Genomic DNA, 22,271 nt, shown 5'->3' with positions numbered 1-22,271 from the left:
ATACGTTCAAATTAAATAACAGTATCAAATTTGAGAGTACTGTCATATAATGTGAAATTTATGTTCTTGAACAGTATAATATATGAGATATTATCATATTAAGGATCAAATATAGCCTTGGCGACCACACTAGGTTGGACTGCGTCCTGCATTTAAAAAGTAGAGTCCAATTTTAAGAATATACCTCTTTTAAATTTCTCACTTTCGGCACACAGCCTTTTTTTGTCGGCAGCTATTTCCATCATCGGAGAATATCAGATTCGCTCATAAACAGCAATGTACAAATCCCTTCCTTTTGTTCTCCTGAGTCCTGACCACCAGGCAGAGCTACCATAGTTGCAGACTTGCAGTGCTAAGCTGAAAATGCAGATCAGATTTCCAACGGGGACACGCGCGTCCCAAATGGATCAGGTTTCAACAAATGTTCTGCAGGCTCAGCTTAATCGCCCTTATAATATTGAGTGCACCGCGTTCGATATGAAATGTTTGATTAACCAAAGAATAAAATTTACTAGTCCCTCTGTTTCAAATTAGTTATTTTAACTTTTCTAGGTGCACGTAGACATAGTGTATGTTTAGATGCATAATAATATCAACGAAACTAGAAAAACTAAAACAACCTACAATTTTGGAACGGAGAACGAAGGGAGTATCCATTTTCCATCACCCCAATTCTATGCGAATACAACTGCCTATGTGGCAAACATATATTGTGCTCTTCTATAAACAAACTGGTCTCACATGTGACATTGCATCGGCATGGGTTCCCCAAGCACCTAAACAGTTCTCCTTTTGAATCTCGAGCTACATCGATGGAACTAACTTCAGTATAGGCATCTGACCACTAATCCCTTCCTTGGCTAGCATGTCATACTAGTCCTTCCAATTCCCTCGCCAAAAAGAGGATGATGCAAACTCTGCTTTGCAAGCTTCACTCAGCAGAGCAAGGGAATCTTCACGATTCAACTGTTCGATGTACAACACTCCAACCTGCAATAGGCCATTAGCCCACTATAAAATGATGCAACCTAAGAAGTATAATCTGCATGATGTCTTATCCTGTATTAAAAATAAGTCACCAATTGTACAATACCACCGATACGACTTATGTAGAATAACAATACCTATTTGTCATTCACAAAAAGAATTTCATGCGCATATCTTTCTTCATGGCATTGTACACCGCTTGGACCTGGAAATGAAATAGTGTCAAACATTCATGACATAAATGGAAGGGTCTGAAATGAAGTAAGGCCTTGATCGATGCCTTGGCTCAGGTCGTGGGCTTGTGTTTTGTATTTATCACAATAGGAATGACACGATTACCTGCTCGCTGGAAACCACACGGATAGGTCCAATTTTGACAGACACATATTTCCCTTTAGCAGACACTTTCTGGGATATTTGACCCTACACATAAGGTTAACAGTTCATAAGAAACATGATGGTTACACAAAGGAAGAATTGGATCCCATGTGGCATTGTAGACAATTAAAGGGCTTGCAACATTGAACTGCATCAGAAACTAAGAACCTAGGAGCTTACACAGACACAAACAAGTATTTTGGCAATGTTATTGACAGTTCTCGCATGTGCTAGTGTATTTTCTTACTTTCAAAATAAATGGTGAAATTATATTGCGCAGCAACATTTGGAATCTCAAATCCATGTAAATGAATCAGAATCACTTTCATCAATGAATGCATGCTGTATTTTACAAATGCAGCAGCAAAGGCACTGACAAAACTAACCTCAGGAATACGTTCTTCGATAACTGATTCGACAGCAACAACCATTGACTGCACAAAATCATCGCCTCCTGTACCAATTGCTGTAAACCCTCTAACTGTAGGATAAGTATTTACCTGCAACATAGAACCAGAAAGTGTTTCAAAATGATGCACCAAGTGACATCCAAGAGCACAGTTCTTGTTTTCTTATAATTGGCCTCAAGTGTAGTTAAAAGAAGCAGTAGGAAAATGGATCACAGGTCACAGCCCACATTTTGTACCATTTTATCTTGTGCCATGATAAGTTACTACCTCAACTCTCAAACAACTTGTGCTCTTTGGCAAACAACTGCTGAGTTTGAGACCTGAAGCCTCATGCTTATGGTGTTAACACAGTTTAGATAAAGATACTGAGGAAGTAGCATACAGCAAAAAGTTACTACAGCTCTAGCATATGGCATACAATTAGTGTAATCTGGCTACCCAAAGTACAGTGTGCAGTGTAGCATAGAACCAGGAGCTGATGCAGAAATATTAGCTACAAAGGGCACATAGTCTATTTACACTACACCACCCACATCCCTCCAAAGGGACCATTGGCATGAAACAGAATACAAGCAAAATGGCTTCATTTCCATATTGCCTAATGGCTCCTGTTGAGATTTAGAAAAAATACAGGGTGTTTATATACCTACTGACAAAGGAAGAACACACAGAACTACAGAAGTAGTGAAAATAATCTAATGTAGAAGAGAGAACACCTTTTTATCAAGAACAAGCCATTCATCTGTTGCGTCATCTGTAACAGTGCCACCCATGATAACATTTGTTGTTTGTGCAACCCTTCCTTTAGAGCTTGCTATCTCTGTTTTCAGAAATGAACGAGTTGTGAGTGTTTAACAAGTTATAACATGTCACGCTTTGGAGGAGTGCTACTTTATGCCTTGGATCAAATACGCAATAGGCTTGAAAGCACAACACGATTGTGTAGTAAGTGTGCATAGCATGTAAAACATTTGTAATTAATATGCTTATAATTAAGCAAGCTGCATCTATCTGTAACAGTTGAGTCCAAGGTCTGTCTGAAAATTGTGCATTGATAAACACAGTACTATGAATTTTTTTTTGATAGAAGTGGTAGTGGAAAATCCGACAAGAAAATAGAATAGAGGAATTGTTGAAAAGTGGTGTTTGGGTACTTCAGAGGGAGGAGTTAGTTGCAAGATCATCTAATGTGCTATACCATTAGCTCGAGCCATTATGGAATCTTGCAGAGCACAACACATAGGATCCACGGTAACCCATCCTATGCGCTTGATTTGGACTTTCAGTGTAATAAATATTATTCAACAAACTCGACATTCTCCTACTTATGCAAACTAAGGATCTAATTCAACAAGCAGGACTTCATGCAAGGCAAACTTTTTGCCAATAGTTGAAAGGTTTCAAGACTTGTCCAAAAGAAGTTATTAGTTTGTTATGGACTGTCATTTTATGGCCTGTTCGGCTGGACTTATAAGCCGGCTGAAAAACTGAACCGGCTGATTTGTTGTGAGAGAAAAACACTGTTCGGTGGCTGATAAGCTGAAGCGAACAGGCTGGGATAAGAAACATTTTGCTGACGTCTTCCTAATTGTTTAACCAAGTGAGGGGATTTGGAAGATTAACTAACTCCGCAAAAGAGGCAATACCTATCTGCCTTGCCTATGAGTGTAAACTCGAATACAGCATCGCAGGTGCAATGAAAACCCAGTATAGAACACAATGGAACAGTACCACAGTACTAAACTCCAGGGACGACTGCAGTTGGCTCGACGCCAATTTGTGCAGTTTAGAAGCTAGAAACAACTAATCAGCACCTGTACACTCGACCGATTCTCCGGCAGCTATCGAGAATGTCTATCTCAGAGTAGAGGCAACGAGTGCTAAATTTCCCCTTCCATTCCGAGTTGGCTAAGCCGCGTCGGAACTAGGACGCGTCAGTAGGAGTACCGCGGATAATCCATCGACTATCCGGAAGAAAAATAAAAGAAGCAAGAGGATTCCTCACGAGAGATGGCCTTGAGAACGGCCTCCTGGGGCGGCTCCGCCCGGTCGCCCGCGGAGGCGCAGCACCGCACGCGCACGGAGGAAGGGCGGAGCCGGTGGGCGCTAACCCGGGCGCGGGGAGCGGAAGCGGGGAGGGGGTGGAGCGCGAGGGCCCGGCAGCACGCCATCGCGTCGTATCGTGACTCCCGCCGGCAGCCGCGACGACCACCGAGGCTGGATGGAGAAGATATTTCGGCCGAGGCCTCGCTGCTCCGCCGCCTCCTCTCGACTTGGGAGTGTCTCGTGGAGGGCGCGGGGCCGCTCGCCGCTTCCTTCCTTGCTGTGGAAGTGCTAACAGTGACGGACTAGTGGCTGGGGCGCGCACCCGCGCGCTGCCATCATTAGGCGAATGCACCTGATCATTGCACGCGTCGTGAAATGGAGCTGGTGAATAGTTTTTTAAAGAGAAAAAAAGATCTCCAAATGTCAATAGTCTTTTGAAAGGAAAAAATAATGGTCAGCTTGCCATTCATTTTTAACTTTTTATTCGTGCCATCTGAACTATAATACGTAATCATCTCACCAAAGCAAATCATGAAAAAGTTATACTATAAATACATTATACATTTTGCAATTTTGTGACTTTGGTCCATTAAAACTTACACAGCTTCCCGCAGAAAGAAAAAAGAATCACTCACATAGCTCATTTGCTATGCACTACTGAGATTACACAACCAAGCTACACAGAATTTGTAACAGAACCACAAAAGCAAATCATCACCCTATTGATCACTAGTCAATTACTTTGTGCCTGTTCGGCCGATGGTTTTTCCGGCTGAAAAACACTGTTTCTGCTGTTTTGTGTGAGAAAAATACTGTTCCATGGCTGAAAAGTAGAGCTGATTCTGGCTGATAAGCTCAAGCAAACAAGCTGTTTATCCTCAAATGGACCATAATAATTCAACATGCTCTACTTGCAACCTGAATACACAGAAAAAGAATGATGCAGAAGAAAAAGGAAGACACGATTTGTTTCAAAGCATGTAGATATGATCTCAAAAGTAACACAAATTATTACTTCATCTTCAAGGAAATTTCACACACAACTTGATATAATCTGACACAGGGAATGAGCACCTTGATTTACAGTCTCTTGCTTCTGATCATCATGAATGTCTTAACACAATCACTCTTGCTGAATGAGAATGCTTTTATTGCTCAGCTTAGGTTCTAGTTAGAATGTTTTGCATCACGTGCTACTAAACTATTTATTTAAACCACGTTGACATGTGTGTAGCAGTGTACATTAGTATTATGCAAGCAGTTAAGTGTTGTAATCGTAGTATGGAAGTTTAGTTTTATCTATCTCTGAACTGTCACCAGCATTGTCAACCAGTATCATATATGATATATACCTCGTGAAGCAAGGGTTCAATGGACCAAAATTTGTTCTACACCTAGCTCACACTCATATCCATAGGAACTGATTTGGAAACAGATTCTTGAAGATATTCTTGATCAGCATCTATTAGTGACCTAGATATAAATACTTCAAGACCAATAATGCTGCAAAACTCATTTCAAAATTTCAGTGATACTTGGTATGAGACATATTAATCCATAATCGGAACATATTTTGGAAATTTGCAAATACATATCTAAACATGGTATTGGTTAGGGATAAACCATAACAAAATGAATTCCATAGATATAAACAAAACCTCAGAAATAAACATGGAAAATAGATGGTTCAAAGAACGTATTATCAAACACGGCACATACCTTTAGGGAAGCTGTCCACCAGCAGCCCAGTGTCAGATGTAAGCACAAAAAGCTCATCAGAAAAAGATTTGATGAACAATATGTCACCCAGTTTAGCCTTAGTATATATGGACATAAAGTTGGTGGGTGGTTGATAATTTCAGTTGTGCATAAAACAATCAAAGAGCAAAAAAATCCAGGAACCACCATAATAGCAGGCAAGCAGTGTATGTTAATGCTCTCTCATATTCATAAAACACCATTTTGTTGGGATGATCATTTGCAACAAATAAGTTCTTTATTAAATTATATTTCCAAATCATCATACAGGAGCTATTTTGGTGCAACAACTATCGATAATACTACTTCCATTATGTCAACACTCAGCAAGAAATGTCAATTCATTTCTGATGTGGATGCTTTACAATTCTGATGCCAATTCATTTCTGATGTGGATGCTTTACAGCATTCCCAATTTTGAATCAAATAAATTCTGCTGCCAATTATTGCAGCAGTAAATATAAAAAACTATATTTTCATAATCTGATGTGGATGATACATAATAAATGCTTTACAATGTTTTAAGGACCCTTTCACTTAACATGTCAGCTAATAAAAGAGATAACTATGGTGTTTAGAAGTAAGTCAAGAAGAAATAGTTCCATTACTTGCAGAATGATGTCTTTGCAGAGCTTACCCGTTTATATCTAAAGGATGCAATTAAGTGGACATAAACAAAATGAGATCCATAATCCTTGTAAAAATTATGTACCCACATATATAAATGCTTTCATTGGACAAAATGGGTTGATCTTGAAACTACCAATGGATGCACATGTCCAGTCAAAATTCTATGTCAAGTAAGAATGCAGAGCTGAATTTGAAAGTAAGCGAAGTGGCTACTAAAAAAATGGGTGCAGTACTGATTACTGAACATTCATGTTTGATTCAAATCTTTGATCTGGACAGTTTGCCATTGAACTCTGTACGTTTTCATTAACCAATTTTCAGAACGTGTCATTTAACTGGTTGTTCCAACTTCCAATTGAGATATTTGCTTTAACCATCACATGAGCACATTACAACTATTGATTAGGAGAGTGTTGACAATTAGACTTGGCTACCTACGTTTCCCGTGTTCCTCACACAAAATGTAACGTGTTAAAATTTCAGACCTGACAGATAGAAAAACAATTCACGTGGAGAAAAAAATGATGTGCTAATTACAACAGGAGCATATGGATATTATCATGATCATAACACTTATTATTTTAATAGCCAATATTACTATCTTTGAGGAATTTTCACACATAATTTGGTGTAATTCCATATGCAGAAGCAGTAATCTTATCTAGCATATGCGCTTACTGGTTTGACCACCAGCTGACCTTGACTTTGGTAGAAGATCAATGGCACGTTGCCCACAATATTTCCTGTACTGAAACTTTACAATGCCAAATAGCTCATGAAGCCAAGAGTTATATGAGGTATATACATTAAAAATCATTTGAAAGAGAAATATTGGGATCTGGTGGCATACTTATTTAACATGAGTCAAATAAAGCCATAAAGGTGAGGAACAGATTGAGGGAGAACATTTCAAACAGGTGAGCTGCAACAATTTGTACAGGCAATCAGATATTTAGGGAACCAAGATGTAAAGGGATCAAACTGAAAAACAATAATGTAAGTTGTAGAACCAAAATAGACTAACCGAACAGCTCCTAACCCAAATCCATGGCAATTTTGCAAGGGGATTCATGAAGAATCTTTGCTGCTGATCAAAAATTGAAGGAGCAGACTGATATGAGGTCTTTGTGACATTCAGTTGCTAAATCTGAAGGAAAAAACTAACAATTGTTCATGTTGACACCCACTCCGGCTATTGGGTTGGTGGTTCAAAGGATTGAGAATGGCTGCACAGTAAATTTCCAAACGACAAAATCTTAACAGCAGAGAATCACCAAGACCTTGCGCCAAATCAATCAACGGAAGAAACCTATTTTCCAACTGAACAGATCAAGGAAGGAAGGCAATCCATGATCCATCACAGCCAGCACACAACAAATCACATTAGGAATGGCGGATGCAAGGAGAGGAGGAGAGGAATTGCGCACACGATTCTGATGGCCGCCTGATTGGCACAGATTCGGATCGAAGACCAAGGACTCCAAGGGACGGTGGGCGAACCGGCGGAGCATCAGTCGAAGGCGAGGCGACAGGGGAAGAAAGGAATGCAGACTGCAGACACCTCGCCGACGTACAGGGAAAACAAATGGCAGGCCATCGTCCGCGGCACGCAAGCTCCACCTAAAAGGAAGAAGCCCATACCTCAGCTCGGCGGCGACGCAAGCAGCAGAGGAGGAGAGGCCCACGCGCGCACGGAAGGACCGGTCACCCACGTCCGGCGACCGGGCAGTGACGCAACGGCGGCGGCGGGGGTGAGAGCGGGACCTGACTGGGGGAGGTTGCATCCGGTCGCAAGGGGACGCGACACCATCCCCTTGCGATCGTGCGGCGCGCGGCGTAGGGGTGACGTGTCGAGGCCCTCCTTGGGCGCCTCCGCTCCAACATTGGAGGATTCTAATTAATTGCCCTGCGTGGAAATGGGCCACCACAATTGGTTTGGCGCAGTTAGGTTGAGGAACGTGAGCCTCTCTCTATTTGGAACTCTTTTGCGAGAAATGTGGGCCTTCGAACAACTATTTAACTCGAATGTAAGCCCATTCCTGCACTTTTTGATCGATGCAACTGTTCAGTCTGTCAGTCTAATAGTTTTTTTTCCCTTCATCTTTTCATCTTCTTCTGCTGCTTCTGCTGCTGTAACCTGTACGACACATTTGCCGACATGTGAGCAGTCAGGCTGAGCGAAGTAAGTGGTCATGGACATGGCATAAGCCGCATCATGGACAGACAGCACGGCAATCGTTCCCCGAACAATCTCAATCCTCGAATAATCCACTGTAACTTAACCAACCAGTCCGACTCGTTGCTCTCACCCGCACCTGCAGGCTGCAGCTGAGGAGCTAGAAAGCTGAGAGCACCAGCACCAGCACCAGCACCACTGCATATGCATCGCAATGCCGGTCCGGATGCAGTGTCCTTGGTGGCGGAACTGGCAGAGAATAGCCTCTCGTGTTCCCTCCGCCGCCTGCAGGTTTCTCCCTTCTCCTTGTTGGCTTCCTCTTCGAGGAATCGGCCGACGACGATCCGTCGCTTTTAGCCGGACCACGTGCACGCCCACCTCGATCGGCTTGCTGCCTCATCTCTCTACTCTGCCATGGTCCATGGACGGCATGGCAGGCAGCAAGCTTAGCCCACCGTTGTTTCAGGTCCCCTTGTGTTTTCAAGGACCTTAATTATAGATGATGGATCACCTTGCGCTGTCCACGGTTCGATGTTCATCGATGGAGCCTCCGTGGCACCTTTTCCAGTTGTCCCCACCGGTAGTCGATCGATCAACTTTATACATTCCTTTGAGGATTAGTGAGATGACAAGGCATCGGAATTCTTGGTTTCCTCATTTGCCTGTCTCTACCTGCTAGCTACCTATTAGTTTCTCGGCGGGTGAACCTGTCTATGTGTACGCGTTACGAGGACGTCCCCGGTGGTCTAGCTTAGAGCTAACTCAATTGAACAGTACAATAAGTATTAGATTAGCATGGAGTGAAGAGCTAGTCTCGCTCACTTTTTGATGTAACTTTCTCTCGCAACACGATTTTCAAAACTGCCTTGTACATACAACCACATCAGTTATGAGCCATCAGCTGACTTAGGGGGTGTTTGGTTTTTTAGGACCTCCTAAAATTCCTGTCACATAGAATGTTTGATACTAATTAGTAGTATTAAACATAGACTAATTATAAAACCAATTGCACAAATGGAGACTAATTTGTGAGACGAATCTATGAAGCCTAATTAGTCCATGATTTGACAATATGGTGCTACAGTAAACATGTGCTAATGATGGATTAGTTATGCTTAATAGATTCATTTCCTGAATTAGCCTCCATCTTATAATTAGTTTTATAATTAGGTTATATTTAGTTCTCCTAATTAACATCCGAATATTCGATGTGACATAAATTTTAGTTCGAACTAAAGAACCAAACACCCTTATATTATTGGAGACGTCCTCGTATTAACTTCAAGGTTTTCAGCACGACACCACTTGCTCACGGCACATGTGCAGTGCAGGAAACGACTATGATGGCATGGGCTGAGAATGTTGATCGAGTACTGGACTGGCAATGTGACGCAAATGGATCAGAACCCAACACTGCAATCTCGAAATCCTCTTGCAATTACAATATACTCCATCCCTGGTTTAGATCCTCTTGCACTGGGATGAAGACAAGGTGCGTGAGATTTTCAAATGCATTGGTGCTGTCATGGAGATCGACCGGCAGGGCATCCCTGGTTTAGACTGCTCCTACTTGTGCTTTTGTGATCGAGCTGTGCCACCCACACGTGCCGTACCGTCTTGGCGTGCATCCGCCTAGTGGCCGCAGGATCATCCTCAGGCAGAACGTGCTCACGTTCTGACCCCGTGCTGAGCAGTTCGACACTGATGGGCAATGGATTCCTTTCTTCGGACCGCCGCCGCCACCGCCTGCTTATGGGCCTCCTCCTGCCTATGAGGGAGGCGGCCACCTCCCACCACCGCCTCCGCGCACTGGGCCCATGCCACCACTTGCCTCGCCGCCGCTGCACCCAGGCGCTTTCTTTGGAGCTGCAATATCGTGCCATGGTTTCATCAACAGTTTCCCGCTACCGCCACTCCCTGCGTTGCCTCTCATACTGCAAATCCTGTTCACACCTGTGCCAGCCCCGCGCTCATGCTGTGCCACACTCGTGCTCCTGCTCACCTGGCACGAGGACGCCGATGTGCAGTCGTCGCCTGCTCTGCCACCCACTCCAGCCTCACCGCCACTGCGCTCCGCTGCAAACCTGCCGCCAGCTTCTAGCATGCGCCAGCCGCATTACCCGGAACGCTGCCAGGGGTGCACAGCTTGGGTCTAGGAACAGTGAGCGTCTTGCGGCAAAGGACAAAGGCATGTTTGTTGATGCCACGACAAAGGCCTCCCAGCTCAAAGCTCTGCAGAACAGCCTTGCACTCTGCTCAAAGCCAGTTCAGCTGCACGTTTCCATGAAGAAGCTCCCGAAGATGACGAAGAAGCCTATTGCAGCGGCAGATCTGATGAAGCTGTCTGAAGCAGTTAGTCTGGAAGAATTCACTGCCAAAGCCCTTGGCAAGATCCTGGCACTTGGAGGAGTTGCTGCTCGCAAGCTTGATCAGGTGCTTGAAGGCCACCCATGATTGAACTCCTAGGTGTTCACACGCGGATTGCTTTGATGTTTACAGTTAGCAATAGCGTGTTCCTCGTTATGCTCCCCTCGTGGCTGGGCAGCCGTAGTTTCATTTGTGTAATCTGGTGTTGTATCTTTGAACTTCTGGTTTGTTGGTTGGGTCGAACGTTTGCTTGTTGTAGTTGCGGGTGCTGCTGTTGGGGCGCTTCTTGCCATAACAACCGCACCGTCTGTCTGTTAGGTCTTGCCATCTGGTGCTGTCTGTACCGTTTGTGTCTCCCTTTAGTGAACTCGCTGGTTGTTTGTTACCTAGTGTCCGCTCCTTGCCATGCATCCTAACTCGATTGCCTACTCGCTACTCTCCTGGAACGTTCGTGATTTGGGAGAGCATGACAAATGCAAGACGGTGCGCGACTCCCTCCTGTCGGCTCATCCTGACATGCTTGCATTCAGGAAACCAAGCTGCGTTCTACTGACTAGATGAAGTGAGATCTTTTTTGCCACCAAATCTCACTGATTTCTCTTGCGTTGACGCCTCAGTGTCCAGGGATGGGCTCCTAACTGCTTGGGATCCACGCGCCCTGACCTTTTTCCGATTTGAAAATGGTTGGCTCAAGCACCGAGACTTCCTCCCGGTGGTGCTCCCGGTTTGGCAAAACAATGGTGACCGCGGCGCTGCGGCGGCTCTGGTTGGCTCGCTCAAGGCGGTTCGGTATGAGTTAAAGGTTTGGGCACGGAGTAAGCGTGCGTCCCCCTCCCTCCACCAGAATTGCAAATTCGTCATATATTTGTTTGATGTGCTCGAAGAAAGCTGTAACCTTTTTGCAGGGGAATTCTGCTGCGCCAAGAATGTCACGACTGCCTGGTAGTACCGATACGAGAGCGAGCTACATATTGGAAGCAGCGCGACAGTGTTGTGCAATCAAAGAAGGGGACGCCAACACCCAATTCTTCCATGCGCATGCAAGCCAACGGCTGAACCGGAATCAAATCCGGGTGCTGGAAGTTGACAATGTCAGCCTCTCAGCGCACGACACCAAAACGCAAGCCCTCACTGCTCACCTGAAGACACTGCTGGGGGAACGTCAACTGACGATGATGGCGTTTGATGTCGCTGCTCTATACTCTGGCTCCGCAACGGTGGATGCGACGTCATTGATTGTGCTGTTCACTGAAGCGGAGGCGCGTGCAGCGGTTCACTCTATGAATCGCAACAGCTCGCCAGGCCCAGATGGTTTTGGCCCCGGCTTCTACACTGCCGCATGGGAGACGGTGTCGCTGGCAGTACTAGAATTCTCGCAAGAGTTTCACAGCGGCACTGCATATCTCGAGCGCCTCAATCGAGCCTACATCATCATGATACCTAAGCATGCAGCTGCGAAGAAACCTTCCGAGTTCCGGCCCATATGCCTGCAAAACTGCTCTCTAAAGATCGTTGAGAAGATGCTCACCACAAGGTTGCAACATGAGATCCCCAAGCTCATTGACATGGATTAGACAGGTTTCATTCGAGGGCGCTCGAATTCTGAAAATTTCATATACGCTCTGGAATTAATTCAATGCTGCAATCAACGGAAGCTACCCACTCTAGTCCTCAAGCTCGACTTCGCCAAGGCGTTCGACTAAGTTGATTGGACTAGTCTGGCCATGATCATGGAAGCCCGGGGGTTCCCGACACAATGGTGCGCCTGGATCTCGCGCATTCTCAGCACATCGAAGTTGGCAGTCCTTGTGAACGGCACGCCAGGGCCGTGGTTCGGCTGCAAGCGTGGACTGCGGCAAGGCGATCCACTGTCACCGTATCCGTTCCTGCTGGTTGCTGATGTTCTTCAGCAATTGATCAGGCAGACAGCTGGGATCAGGCACCCTGCTGCCCCGGAACTCCATTGCCCAGTCCTGCAGTATGCTGACAACACACTCATCCTTGTCAGGGCGGATCCAAATGACCTGTCTCACCTCAAGCAGGTGCTGGATTCTTTCTCGGCTGCAACGAGTCTTCGCATCAACTATGACAAAAGCATGATCGTCCCTGTGCACACACCTGCAGATGTTGTGGCAGAGCTGTAGAACATCCTTGGATCCCAGGTCGGCGCATTCCCCCAAACGTACCTCAGATTGCCAGTGTCCAGCGAAAAGGTCAAGCTGTCTGCTTTCGCACCCTTGATCAGCAAGACAGACAAGTATCTTGGAGGGTGGCAGGCTTCGCTACTCAACCCGATGGGGAGGGTGGTTTTCGTTGATTCAGTGCTTGACAACCAGCTTGTGTATGCCATGTCTGTTCTTCTGCTCCCCCAGGGGACCCTTGACGCACTAGACCGGCGCCGGAGAGCTTCCTGTGGTTCGGAGAGGATTAGGTGCATGGGTCTCAGTGCTTGATCATGTTGGAGCAGGCATGCCATTTGAAGGAACATGGGGGCCTCGGCATCAAGAATCTGTCTGTGCAGAACAAGTGTTTGTTGCTGAAGCTCCCGCATCAGCTCCAGAACACTGGTGATTCAGCATGGGTGCTTGGTGTGGGTAAGAATCAACATGGTCAGCATGGGCAGAGAAATTGCTGGGCCTCACTGGCGCGATCTGAAATCCCTGCTCCCTCTGTATCGAGTGGTCACCTTCTATGAAGTTTATAACGGGAAAGCACAAGTTTCTGGGAAGATCGGTGGCTCTTAGCCGGCCGCTTACGAGATGTGTTCCCTCTACTGCACAGCCACGCTCTGGACAAGGACGCTTGTGTGTCCTAGTGCGGCAGAACCGTCCAAATTAACTTGGCTAAAGCACACTTAAGTCGCCTAACACGCGATCATGTACTTTAAGCAGGTCAACTCGGTTGTTCGTCGGATTTCATCCGATGAACCACTTAACTCAAGATCGAGAATGCAAGACTCACACGATGGCGAGTAGTTACAGAGATTACAATAGTCCATCCAGATTAAACAAGTGCATCGATTTATTACAACATCAAGTTTGAAATTCAAACATAGTTTGCAGAGTGTTCAAGCAGCGGAAATAAAACGAGCGGAAACTAAACGTCGATGCACGATATCATGAAGAAGCCGATCATAACATCAATGACCCTTGTCCTTACCATTCGAGGAGGGATCCCACTCGACCGTCCAACCCGGAGGAAGCTGGGTAGGCCAAGTAATACTTGCAGCAAACTCAAAGATATCAACATCACCTGAAAAGATGTGCCACAAGCAAGGTTGAGCAACTATGCTCAGCAAGACTTAACCGATCGGTGGTACTATTCCACCAACACCTAGACATGCAAAATTTTTGGCTAGGGGGTTTGTTTTTACCAAAAGGGACTAGTGTAGGTTCTTACTTTCAATATTTTAGCCACAAGTTCTAAGTTAATTTACTAGTCTAAGTTAGCAACTATACTAAAAAAAGCATAGTTTCCAAGCAATTTATGACAAGCATCAATATTAAGATCATCATCCATTTCCATTCTTACTCAGTGTAGCATAGCGATCAAGCAGTCCCAAACTGTGAGAGGCAGACGAATCGATTCGAATTTATTAACCATGCATGGTGAACCTAATCCCACGATATCCGTGTATCATGCCGGGTTCACTTCATTTGTCAGCCGCCCCCATCAATCCCCAGGCATGTGGACAGGGCCTACTTCCCTTGGCATACAAGGCTCCATAGTCCTGGACGACACCGTACTATGACCGCACCTGTAGCCACATGATGCACTAGGAAAACTACGTTCCAGAGATAGTAGGGATAAAGCTACACCCCAGTTCAATCAGGTACTAGGCTTCCCCATCCCATACTAGGTAAGGGATTAATACTTTCAAACACTTGATCACGTACACTAGCACATCTCGACCTTAGTTAGATTCTCATGTAGACAGATAGGGCAAACCACCGAGTACCGAACATAAGCCTGGTCCCGTCCATCGTCCTTATAGTTGCAACAGAAGTAAACCAATCAACTCATATAACTCGCGAGTGACAGGCAATCACTCGATTTTTACCGAGTCCTATTAAGCATTGCAACTACTCGACTTATCAAACTAGTGTTCATGTCAAAGGGTACTAAGTTCATGCATCTAAGGTTTCAATCAACTCCTCAAAACGTAAATACGCAATCAAAGCATCAACCATATTGCATGTATTTAAAACAGGTAATCATGCACCGGGGCTTGCCTTTGAACTCAGAGTTAGTTAGCTGGTCTTCGGCTTGCTCTTGCACAGGCTCAACCTCCATGTGGTTCAGGTCAACCGGGGGCTCCTCCTCCTGAGCAGGGTGAAGCTCGTACGTCCCGTCGGTGAGGTTCACTTCTACACGAAATGCAAATGCAACAAGTTCAATTTTCCATGCTTTCACATGCAGGATGCAAAACATGAATTATTGCTGAAGTGTAAATTACATTTCGACCACATTCACCTAAGCAAGGTTCTAAACTTTCATTATCTTCATGAGGTAAGGTGTGTTGTGGTATAAAACCCAGGGTTGACTTTGATGGTGATTATGTACACATATAAGGTTTTACAACTTAGACTTCATAAAGAAAGGTGAGGTCATTCTAGGGTTACTCAAGGTTCACTTGGAAAGTTATCCTGTTTCTGAATGTTTTTCTATAACTCTTCTAAAATTACCATTTTTACCTTTATTATTATTTAATGTTTCTCTCATTCATTTAATTAGGTTCATCTTCCAAATTTTATTTCATTAACCAAACAGCAAGCTATGAAGCTACAAATTTAACAGTAACTCATGCACAAGATTATTAAGATTATTGAGCTTCTGTAAAAAAATTGAGATCCAATGGAGGTGCATAAAAATAATTAAAATTGTTTTAGTACCCTAAGGTAGCATGAACTTAACTATTTTTAAAACACAAACCACAATGAATCTAAGTATGAAATTTTAACAGTGAGTTATATGGGTGAAACAGAGCCTTTGGTGAATTTTCCATACCTTTTATTGAAGGACATCTATTTCCATATATTACTCCTATTTATTTTTCTCTAAAAAGAAAGTGGGTTTCATCAAGTCTTAGTCAAGGTTTCATATTTTTCCCGTGAACTACTCTTCATCACTGGTCCACTCCATGTGGTTTCACATTTTTCTCAGGATTAAACTTTGTGTAAAATTTATCCTTAGATTTCAATTATAAAACTAAAACAATAACTTAAAACTCTGTGCTAGGCTCCACATTATTTTTCTAAGCTTTGATTCTTTGAAACAAACACTTGAGAGTTTGATTCATCATTATTGCCTTTTTTTGTGATTTACTATGATTTAAATAGCCTAAACAAGGATTAAATCATACAACATTATTCCTAACAGAGACATGTGCCAAAATTTTTTAGAACAAACTACACTTCACACTGAGTCTAAAAAAATTGACTTGGCATTTTTTCGATTTTTTCTACAACTTTTGGGGCATTTACAAAGTTAAACTCATTTTCTGAAAATTTAACTTGAAATATACCGAAACACTTTACACCGGGACCCTTGACAGCTTTAAATATTCACAATCATATCCTCACGCTATTACAACTAGGCCCTCGCAGAGGTTTTTTAATCACAACTAAGCCCTCGTGGCAGCACGGCGGCGGGCAGCGCGATTCCAGCGAACTTAGGGCTCTAACCAGGGCAAGAAGTATGCGGGGAGGCGCGGGAGCTCACCGGGAGGGGTCTGGCGGAGTTTGGGAGGCGACGGCGAAGAAATGGCGACGAACGCGCGGGGGGACGAGGTGCTCGGGCTGCTGGGAAGTCCGGCGGCGTTGCGGCGTCGTCGGGCTTCGGGAGTCCAATAAGCGGCTCGGGAAGCTTCGCATGTGCACGGCGGAGCTTGCGGTGGCGGCGGCGAGGAGCGGGGAGCTGTGGAGCAGAGGGCTCCACGGAGGGGTTGCGTGGCGGAGCTTGGAGCAGGGGAGCGGAGGCAATGGCGCGAGGGGAGGGGATGGCACAGGCTGCGGGCTTGCCCCTTTTATAGGGCCAGGGCGATGTGGGCGAGCGAGGCAGAGGTGCAGTGTTGGCGGATGGGACTGGAGGGAGGCCCGGGGCGCTGCTGCGGGCGAGGACTGGCGGTGGCGCCATTGGCGCAGAGGAGGGGGTGGCGCTGCAGGCGAGGACGTTGTAGGCGAGGCTTGCAGGCATGGGGCGAAGCAAGGCGTGCGCAGAGAGGCGGCTTTGCTGGGACGCGACATTGGCGAGGTGGGGCTCCGCTGTGTCCTGTCCAGGGTGCCGGTTGGCGGAGCGGCGGCGGCCTACGCCTGGCGCGTCGCGGGGGTGCGTGCTGAGCAGGGAGCTCCTTTGGGTGAGGCGGAGCGGTGTAGAGGAGCCGCAGAGGGCAGGGGGGAACTACGACGCTTCACTGGCTGCAGGACGCGCGAGGCTGCTTTCTGTTGCGGCCGGAGACTGGGCGACGGTGTGGTGCCGGTGGACGCGCGCCACTGGGCGGGCGGCGAGCGAAGTGCGCGACGCGCGCGATTTGGCACGAGGGATTTGCGGGATAGGTCGAAGGGCCGGTCTTTGGGACCACTTTATTCAAAATTTTTGAACTGCGCGACCACTTCTCCCTTTACAAAACTTGTATTCCTCATAACCAAGTTCAAAACTTGTAAAAGGTTCGAGTTCAAAATCACAGCAGGTTTGGAGTTTTGAAAGCTCAAAGTTTGACAGAACGTGAAATTTTCAGACTTAGCCAAAGTTTCAGTTTTGCCCGGGTTGACCATTTTAGCTGTGTTTGACTTTATTTTTGAAAAGCTTTTGTGCAGATTTTGACCTAACTCCAGTAATCAAAGTTGTTAAGGGCTCGTAGCACTAAAACTTTCTTATAAGGTTTGACTTGAGCTTACATTAGAAAGTTTGGGATAAAGGGACTCAAAATTGGGACTTTTCCTGTTTTGCTTAATTTGCCAATGATCTGAATTTTTGAGTTTTTGAACGTCTTTTGCTCAATTTCAAACAAAACGCTACATACAAAAATTGTTAGTAAAGATGAGTTCTACAACTATTAGTTGGACAAAATTTTACGTTCTTATATAAAAAATTTGAATTACTGCCTAATCACTCTTTCAGCTCTTTAGGGACAAAAGTGACCTTTTAATTGGGTAATTAGCTGCTAATTGCTCTCTTAGGCTTAATCTAGGTTTAATTAATCTTAGGTTTGTTACACCCAGGTCATTGGGGACGGGATTGGACAGCATCTTGTGTCACGGATCACGCATGGAGGAAGGGCAGAGCTCGAGAAACTACAACAGCTGCTTGGTCAGGTGTCTCTGGACGACAGTGAGGACCGCCGCTCCTCGACTTTGGCTAAGAAGGATAACTCCTTGCGCGCAGGGCCTGTCTACAGATCGATCATGACGGCGGTGGGTGATCCAAGCTGTGCTTTCACTGATTTCGTCTGGAACAACCGTGTGCCGCCGCGCGTGCAATTCTTTGCCTGGCTGCTCATCCAAGAGCGGATCCAATGCCGGGCGTGGTGAATGGAGCGCAGTGCGAGCTGTGCCAACACGCCAATGAAGATTGCAACCACATCATGTTCCGGTGCCCCTTCGCCGCTCAAGTGTGGACGTCTCCTGGCGTGGACACAAGTGGCTCTCAGGTTGCCGCGCTTTGGACTGTTCCTCGTCCGGCAACAGTCCCAAGCAAGCACTATGACAGTTTTTTGCTACTCATCTGTTGGCGTCTGTGGAAGCATCAACGGAGCACCCCCTCCTTTCAGCGTTTCCGTATGGATTGCAAGCAAGATGCGCAGCGGTGGCCGGTGGCAGATCGCCTGGTTGCTGATGAATGGTGTCAAGCGTTTGCCAATATGTAGAACATTCAGAATACCTGTAAAACCCCCTTTTGACCTCTACAAAACTGCTGAAATTCAGTATTGTAATCTTTTGGCTTACCTAAAAGCCCATCAACGAAAATCAGGTGGGGACGATCTCCCTCCCTTGACCGTAAAAAAAAAAATATACTCTATCTTTCTGTGGAAGGCCAGTAGAAGCACATCATTTCCTACTATACTGCATACAGGTTCTTCAGCTTATCTGCACAAGACATAAACTTTTGGATTGGACCGTAGCGCGTCGTCCGTGCAGTGTATCTGTCCTTTTTCAGCCCGAGCCCAGGCCATCCATCTGCTTCTACTTTGTTCCCTTCCTTTTGTCTCGCGACGCCAAAGCTACGTACCTGCTACTCGATCATCTGTTAGTTTCCGGCTGTCAGGTTCCCAGTTTTGGATCATCTATATGCATGCTTTCGTCGGGGATGCACATTCCTGCTGCTCATCAGCTCTTCCATACCGTGGATCATTCGACGGCCGACATAGAAACATCAGTAGCACATTTCGATGCTGGTCATCCTCTCTGTACTTGGATTGCCATCGCCGAGAAACTTACATAGCAGCAACATGGGCAATAATGCTAGCTGCTATACTTTATATATATGTTAGAATAGAAGCCATGATTGAGTGATCTTTGCAAGACAAGATAACAGAAGAGGGATGTATGTAGTACAAAGAAGTAGACCACCATATGATGTTTCATCCCTGATCAGGCTCGAGAAACCCCGATCGATCGACAAAATCAAGCGATGCGAGGACAAGATTCCCAAGTGCGAAAGGCACCACGCACATGGGTCGGCTTTTGCTAGCGATGTTTCGGTAGCTACTTTCTAAAGGATTGTTCATCACCTCATCATGTCTGGTCTAGAGCAAAGCAAAATGAGAGTGAGCACCTCCTCTGATTCCACCATGCATAAGCATGACACACCAATCATTAGATCATACTACTGGCACCACGGCATACTTCTGGATCCAAACTATTGCTAACATTCCTGACTAGTTAACAGACAACATGCCTGACATACCTCTGAATTAAGTGTAAAATAATCTCCTATACCTTGAACGATATTCGCACACAAAAAACTTAAGCTCTTCGGATCATGTTTGGAACGTAGGAATTTCACATAAACCAGTATAATTCCTGCAGTGGGACCGTGCAAGAAAATATTCCCTGACTACAAATAATCCTACCCTTTTCCTCCACAAAACTCAAAAAGGTAAAAGGAAAATTAAGGAGCTGTAGCTGCACAGCGAGATCCTTTCTGCCGATCGAGTGCCGACACCTTGGCTTGGCATTGGAATTGGCAGCATCGACACGGTGTGCGAGCCATCCCTGTCTTCTCTTTCAGCCTGCACTGCAGGCGCACCTGTTCATGGGTAAGAGTGATGGCTGAATAACCGTGCGAGAATCTGCTGACGCCTACTCCTGCTCGTCTCTGCGTAACCATCTTTACAGGGCTGCCATCCACCCTTCACTGTCTAAGCATGTGTCTATCACCGGCTGCCGTACGGATTTGACATGCACGCTTTCATGCTTTGGATCAAGCGTGGTCCAGGACCCTGGCCTTGACACTGCCACTGGATACCGCAACTAACCAAGAAAGATTTCATGTCCGTTTGGAAACATAGGAAGAATTCCTATCTGTTCTAAATGTTTCCTATAAAATTTAGACAGAATTACTGAATTACAAACTAACAGTCGTTCTGAATCCTTTGCCATAGATCCCTGAAGCAATTGCATGCATGTGTTGCGCAAAGATGGCCAACTAACGCAACAGTGAGGCCAGCTTATCCAAATTGCACACCACTAGCTAAAGCTAAACTGGCAGCTAGATTCCCTTTCCCTCTCCTTTTAGGCTGGAAACGGACGATGCAGTATTCTACAAGAAAAGCGAGAGAAGAACACTGATCTGCTAGCTCCTGCTGTCCTTTCCCTTTTCTTCACAGAAATCACCAACCAGATGATGACGATGCGATCGACCCTGAATTAACGGATATATAAAACACTCTTAAACAAAGTCCTTGGCAGCAGCTAATATAATAGTTAAGGTAGCTATGATCGAGAACATGCATGGCATGCTATCTATGGCAGTTAAGCAGGGTGGAAGCGCTGCATGCAGGCGTGGCAGGTGATCTCGAGCGCGGCGGCGGAGCCGGCGGCGATCCGGCGCGCCGCCATGGCCTTGACGCGCTCCACCTTCTCGACCTCGCCGCGGGCGCGCTCCCAGATGGCCCGCGCCCGCGCGAACTCCCGCTCCGCCAGCTCCAGCTCCCGCCGCGCCAGCTCCATCACGCGCTCCGCGTACGCCCGCTCCGCCGACGCCATCCGGGCCTGCTCCGCCGTGTGCCGCTTCAGCGCCTGCACGTCCGCCGCCGCCTTCTTGCTCTGGTCAGCGGAGGCCGCTGGCGGCGGAGCCGGAGGCGGCGATGGCTGTGGTGCGGGTGGTGGTGGTCCAATGCTGATGGACAGGCTCAGGTCCAGCTGCGGGTGGTCGGAGGTGGTGGCCGGCGGCCGAGGGGCGTGGAAGGCGGCGTCGAGGGGAGTGGTTGTGGGGAGGAGGAGAAGCTGGAGCTCCCTCTCGCCGCGATGGGGCTCCATGGCCGCTGAGAAGAGCGGAGTGAGCATGGCAGGGGGTGTGGTGTGGCCTTACTGTCCTGGGCTTGTGCTTGGTGATGCGGGTGCCGTGGTAGTATGAATCTTTATACGATAACGTGGCGGTTGATTTTACCAGAAAGCCCTTGTGAGTACTAGTGCTCATGGTAGCTGGTGTGCGCGTGGAGTCGTCCTGCCATGCCATGGAATGTTTGAAACCTTCTTGGAGGTGTATCTGATGACACAACTCACGTCTCGAGTGCAGTGGTCTTGTCGTTAGAGCGTGGAAGTGAACGTGGTCGGACCATTTTGCCCTTGTATAACGGTCATCCTACAGCAAGAGGATTTGGTTTGCAATGAGAGATTGGACAGCTGGGAACTTCCCAGCATCGACGAACTGGGTACAATTTCAATCGGTTTCAGATTGGTGGACAGCTGTAGGGAAAACCGGAAGAACCAGCCCGTGCAATTCACTCGATGTTACTCCTTGTGGTTGTGGTTTGGGAGATTTGGAATGAGCGAAACGTAAGAATTTTCAGGAGAAGATACTCCCGTGCAACTTCTTGAATTGCGAAGATCAAAGATCAAGTTGAGAATATACAGCCTGTTCGCTTCAGCTTATTCAGCCGGCTTATCAGCCACCAAACAGTATTTTTCTCTCACAACAAATCAGCCGTTTCAACTTTTCAGCCGGTTTATAAGCTGAAGCGAACAGGCCCATAGTGTATAGCTGGCGCAACACAAGAATTTTCAGGAGAAGATACTCCCGTGCAACTTCTTGAATTGCGAAGATCAAAGATCAAGTTGAGAATATACAGCCTGTTCGCTTCAGCTTATTCAGCCGGCTTATCAGCCACCAAACAGTATTTTTCTCTCACAACAAATCAGTCGTTTCAACTTTTCAGCCGGTTTATAAGCTGAAGCGAACAGGCCATAGTGTATAGCTGGCGCAAAAAATCTAAGGGAGATTATTCCGGAGAGTAGTTCTTATGGACTCTCCCTTTCTCTCTGTTTTTTTTGCTTCTCCATGTAATTTATAAAATTTTG

General features: G+C 46.1%; 2 protein-coding genes across 2 annotated transcripts; one reads left to right on the top strand and one right to left on the bottom strand.

The window, feature by feature from the left end:
- Nucleotides 1-626: 626 nt before the first annotated feature.
- On the bottom strand, nucleotides 627-4,166 carry LOC101775026. Its single transcript, XM_004952494.3, has 6 exons — nucleotides 3,781-4,166; nucleotides 2,492-2,595; nucleotides 1,752-1,865; nucleotides 1,327-1,410; nucleotides 1,125-1,192; nucleotides 627-990 (listed from the first exon to the last, which is right to left on the bottom strand). The coding sequence occupies exons 1-5, from the start codon at nucleotides 3,944-3,946 to the stop codon at nucleotides 1,136-1,138; spliced, it is 525 nt and encodes a 174-aa protein (XP_004952551.1). The 5' UTR covers nucleotides 3,947-4,166; the 3' UTR covers nucleotides 627-990; nucleotides 1,125-1,135.
- Nucleotides 4,167-20,644: 16,478 nt separating this feature from the next.
- Nucleotides 20,645-21,357, top strand: LOC105914502. Its single transcript, XM_012846473.3, has one exon. It carries the CDS (start codon nucleotides 20,746-20,748, stop codon nucleotides 21,325-21,327), a length of 582 nt encoding a protein of 193 aa, XP_012701927.1. The 5' UTR covers nucleotides 20,645-20,745; the 3' UTR covers nucleotides 21,328-21,357.
- Nucleotides 21,358-22,271: the final 914 nt, after the last annotated feature.

The sequence above is a fragment of the Setaria italica genome, chromosome I (assembly GCF_000263155.2).
Source record: "Setaria italica strain Yugu1 chromosome I, Setaria_italica_v2.0, whole genome shotgun sequence".
Taxonomy (NCBI): domain Eukaryota; kingdom Viridiplantae; phylum Streptophyta; class Magnoliopsida; order Poales; family Poaceae; genus Setaria; species Setaria italica.
Note: the sequence above shows the minus strand (reverse complement) of the source record. Positions and strands in the feature narration are given on the sequence as shown.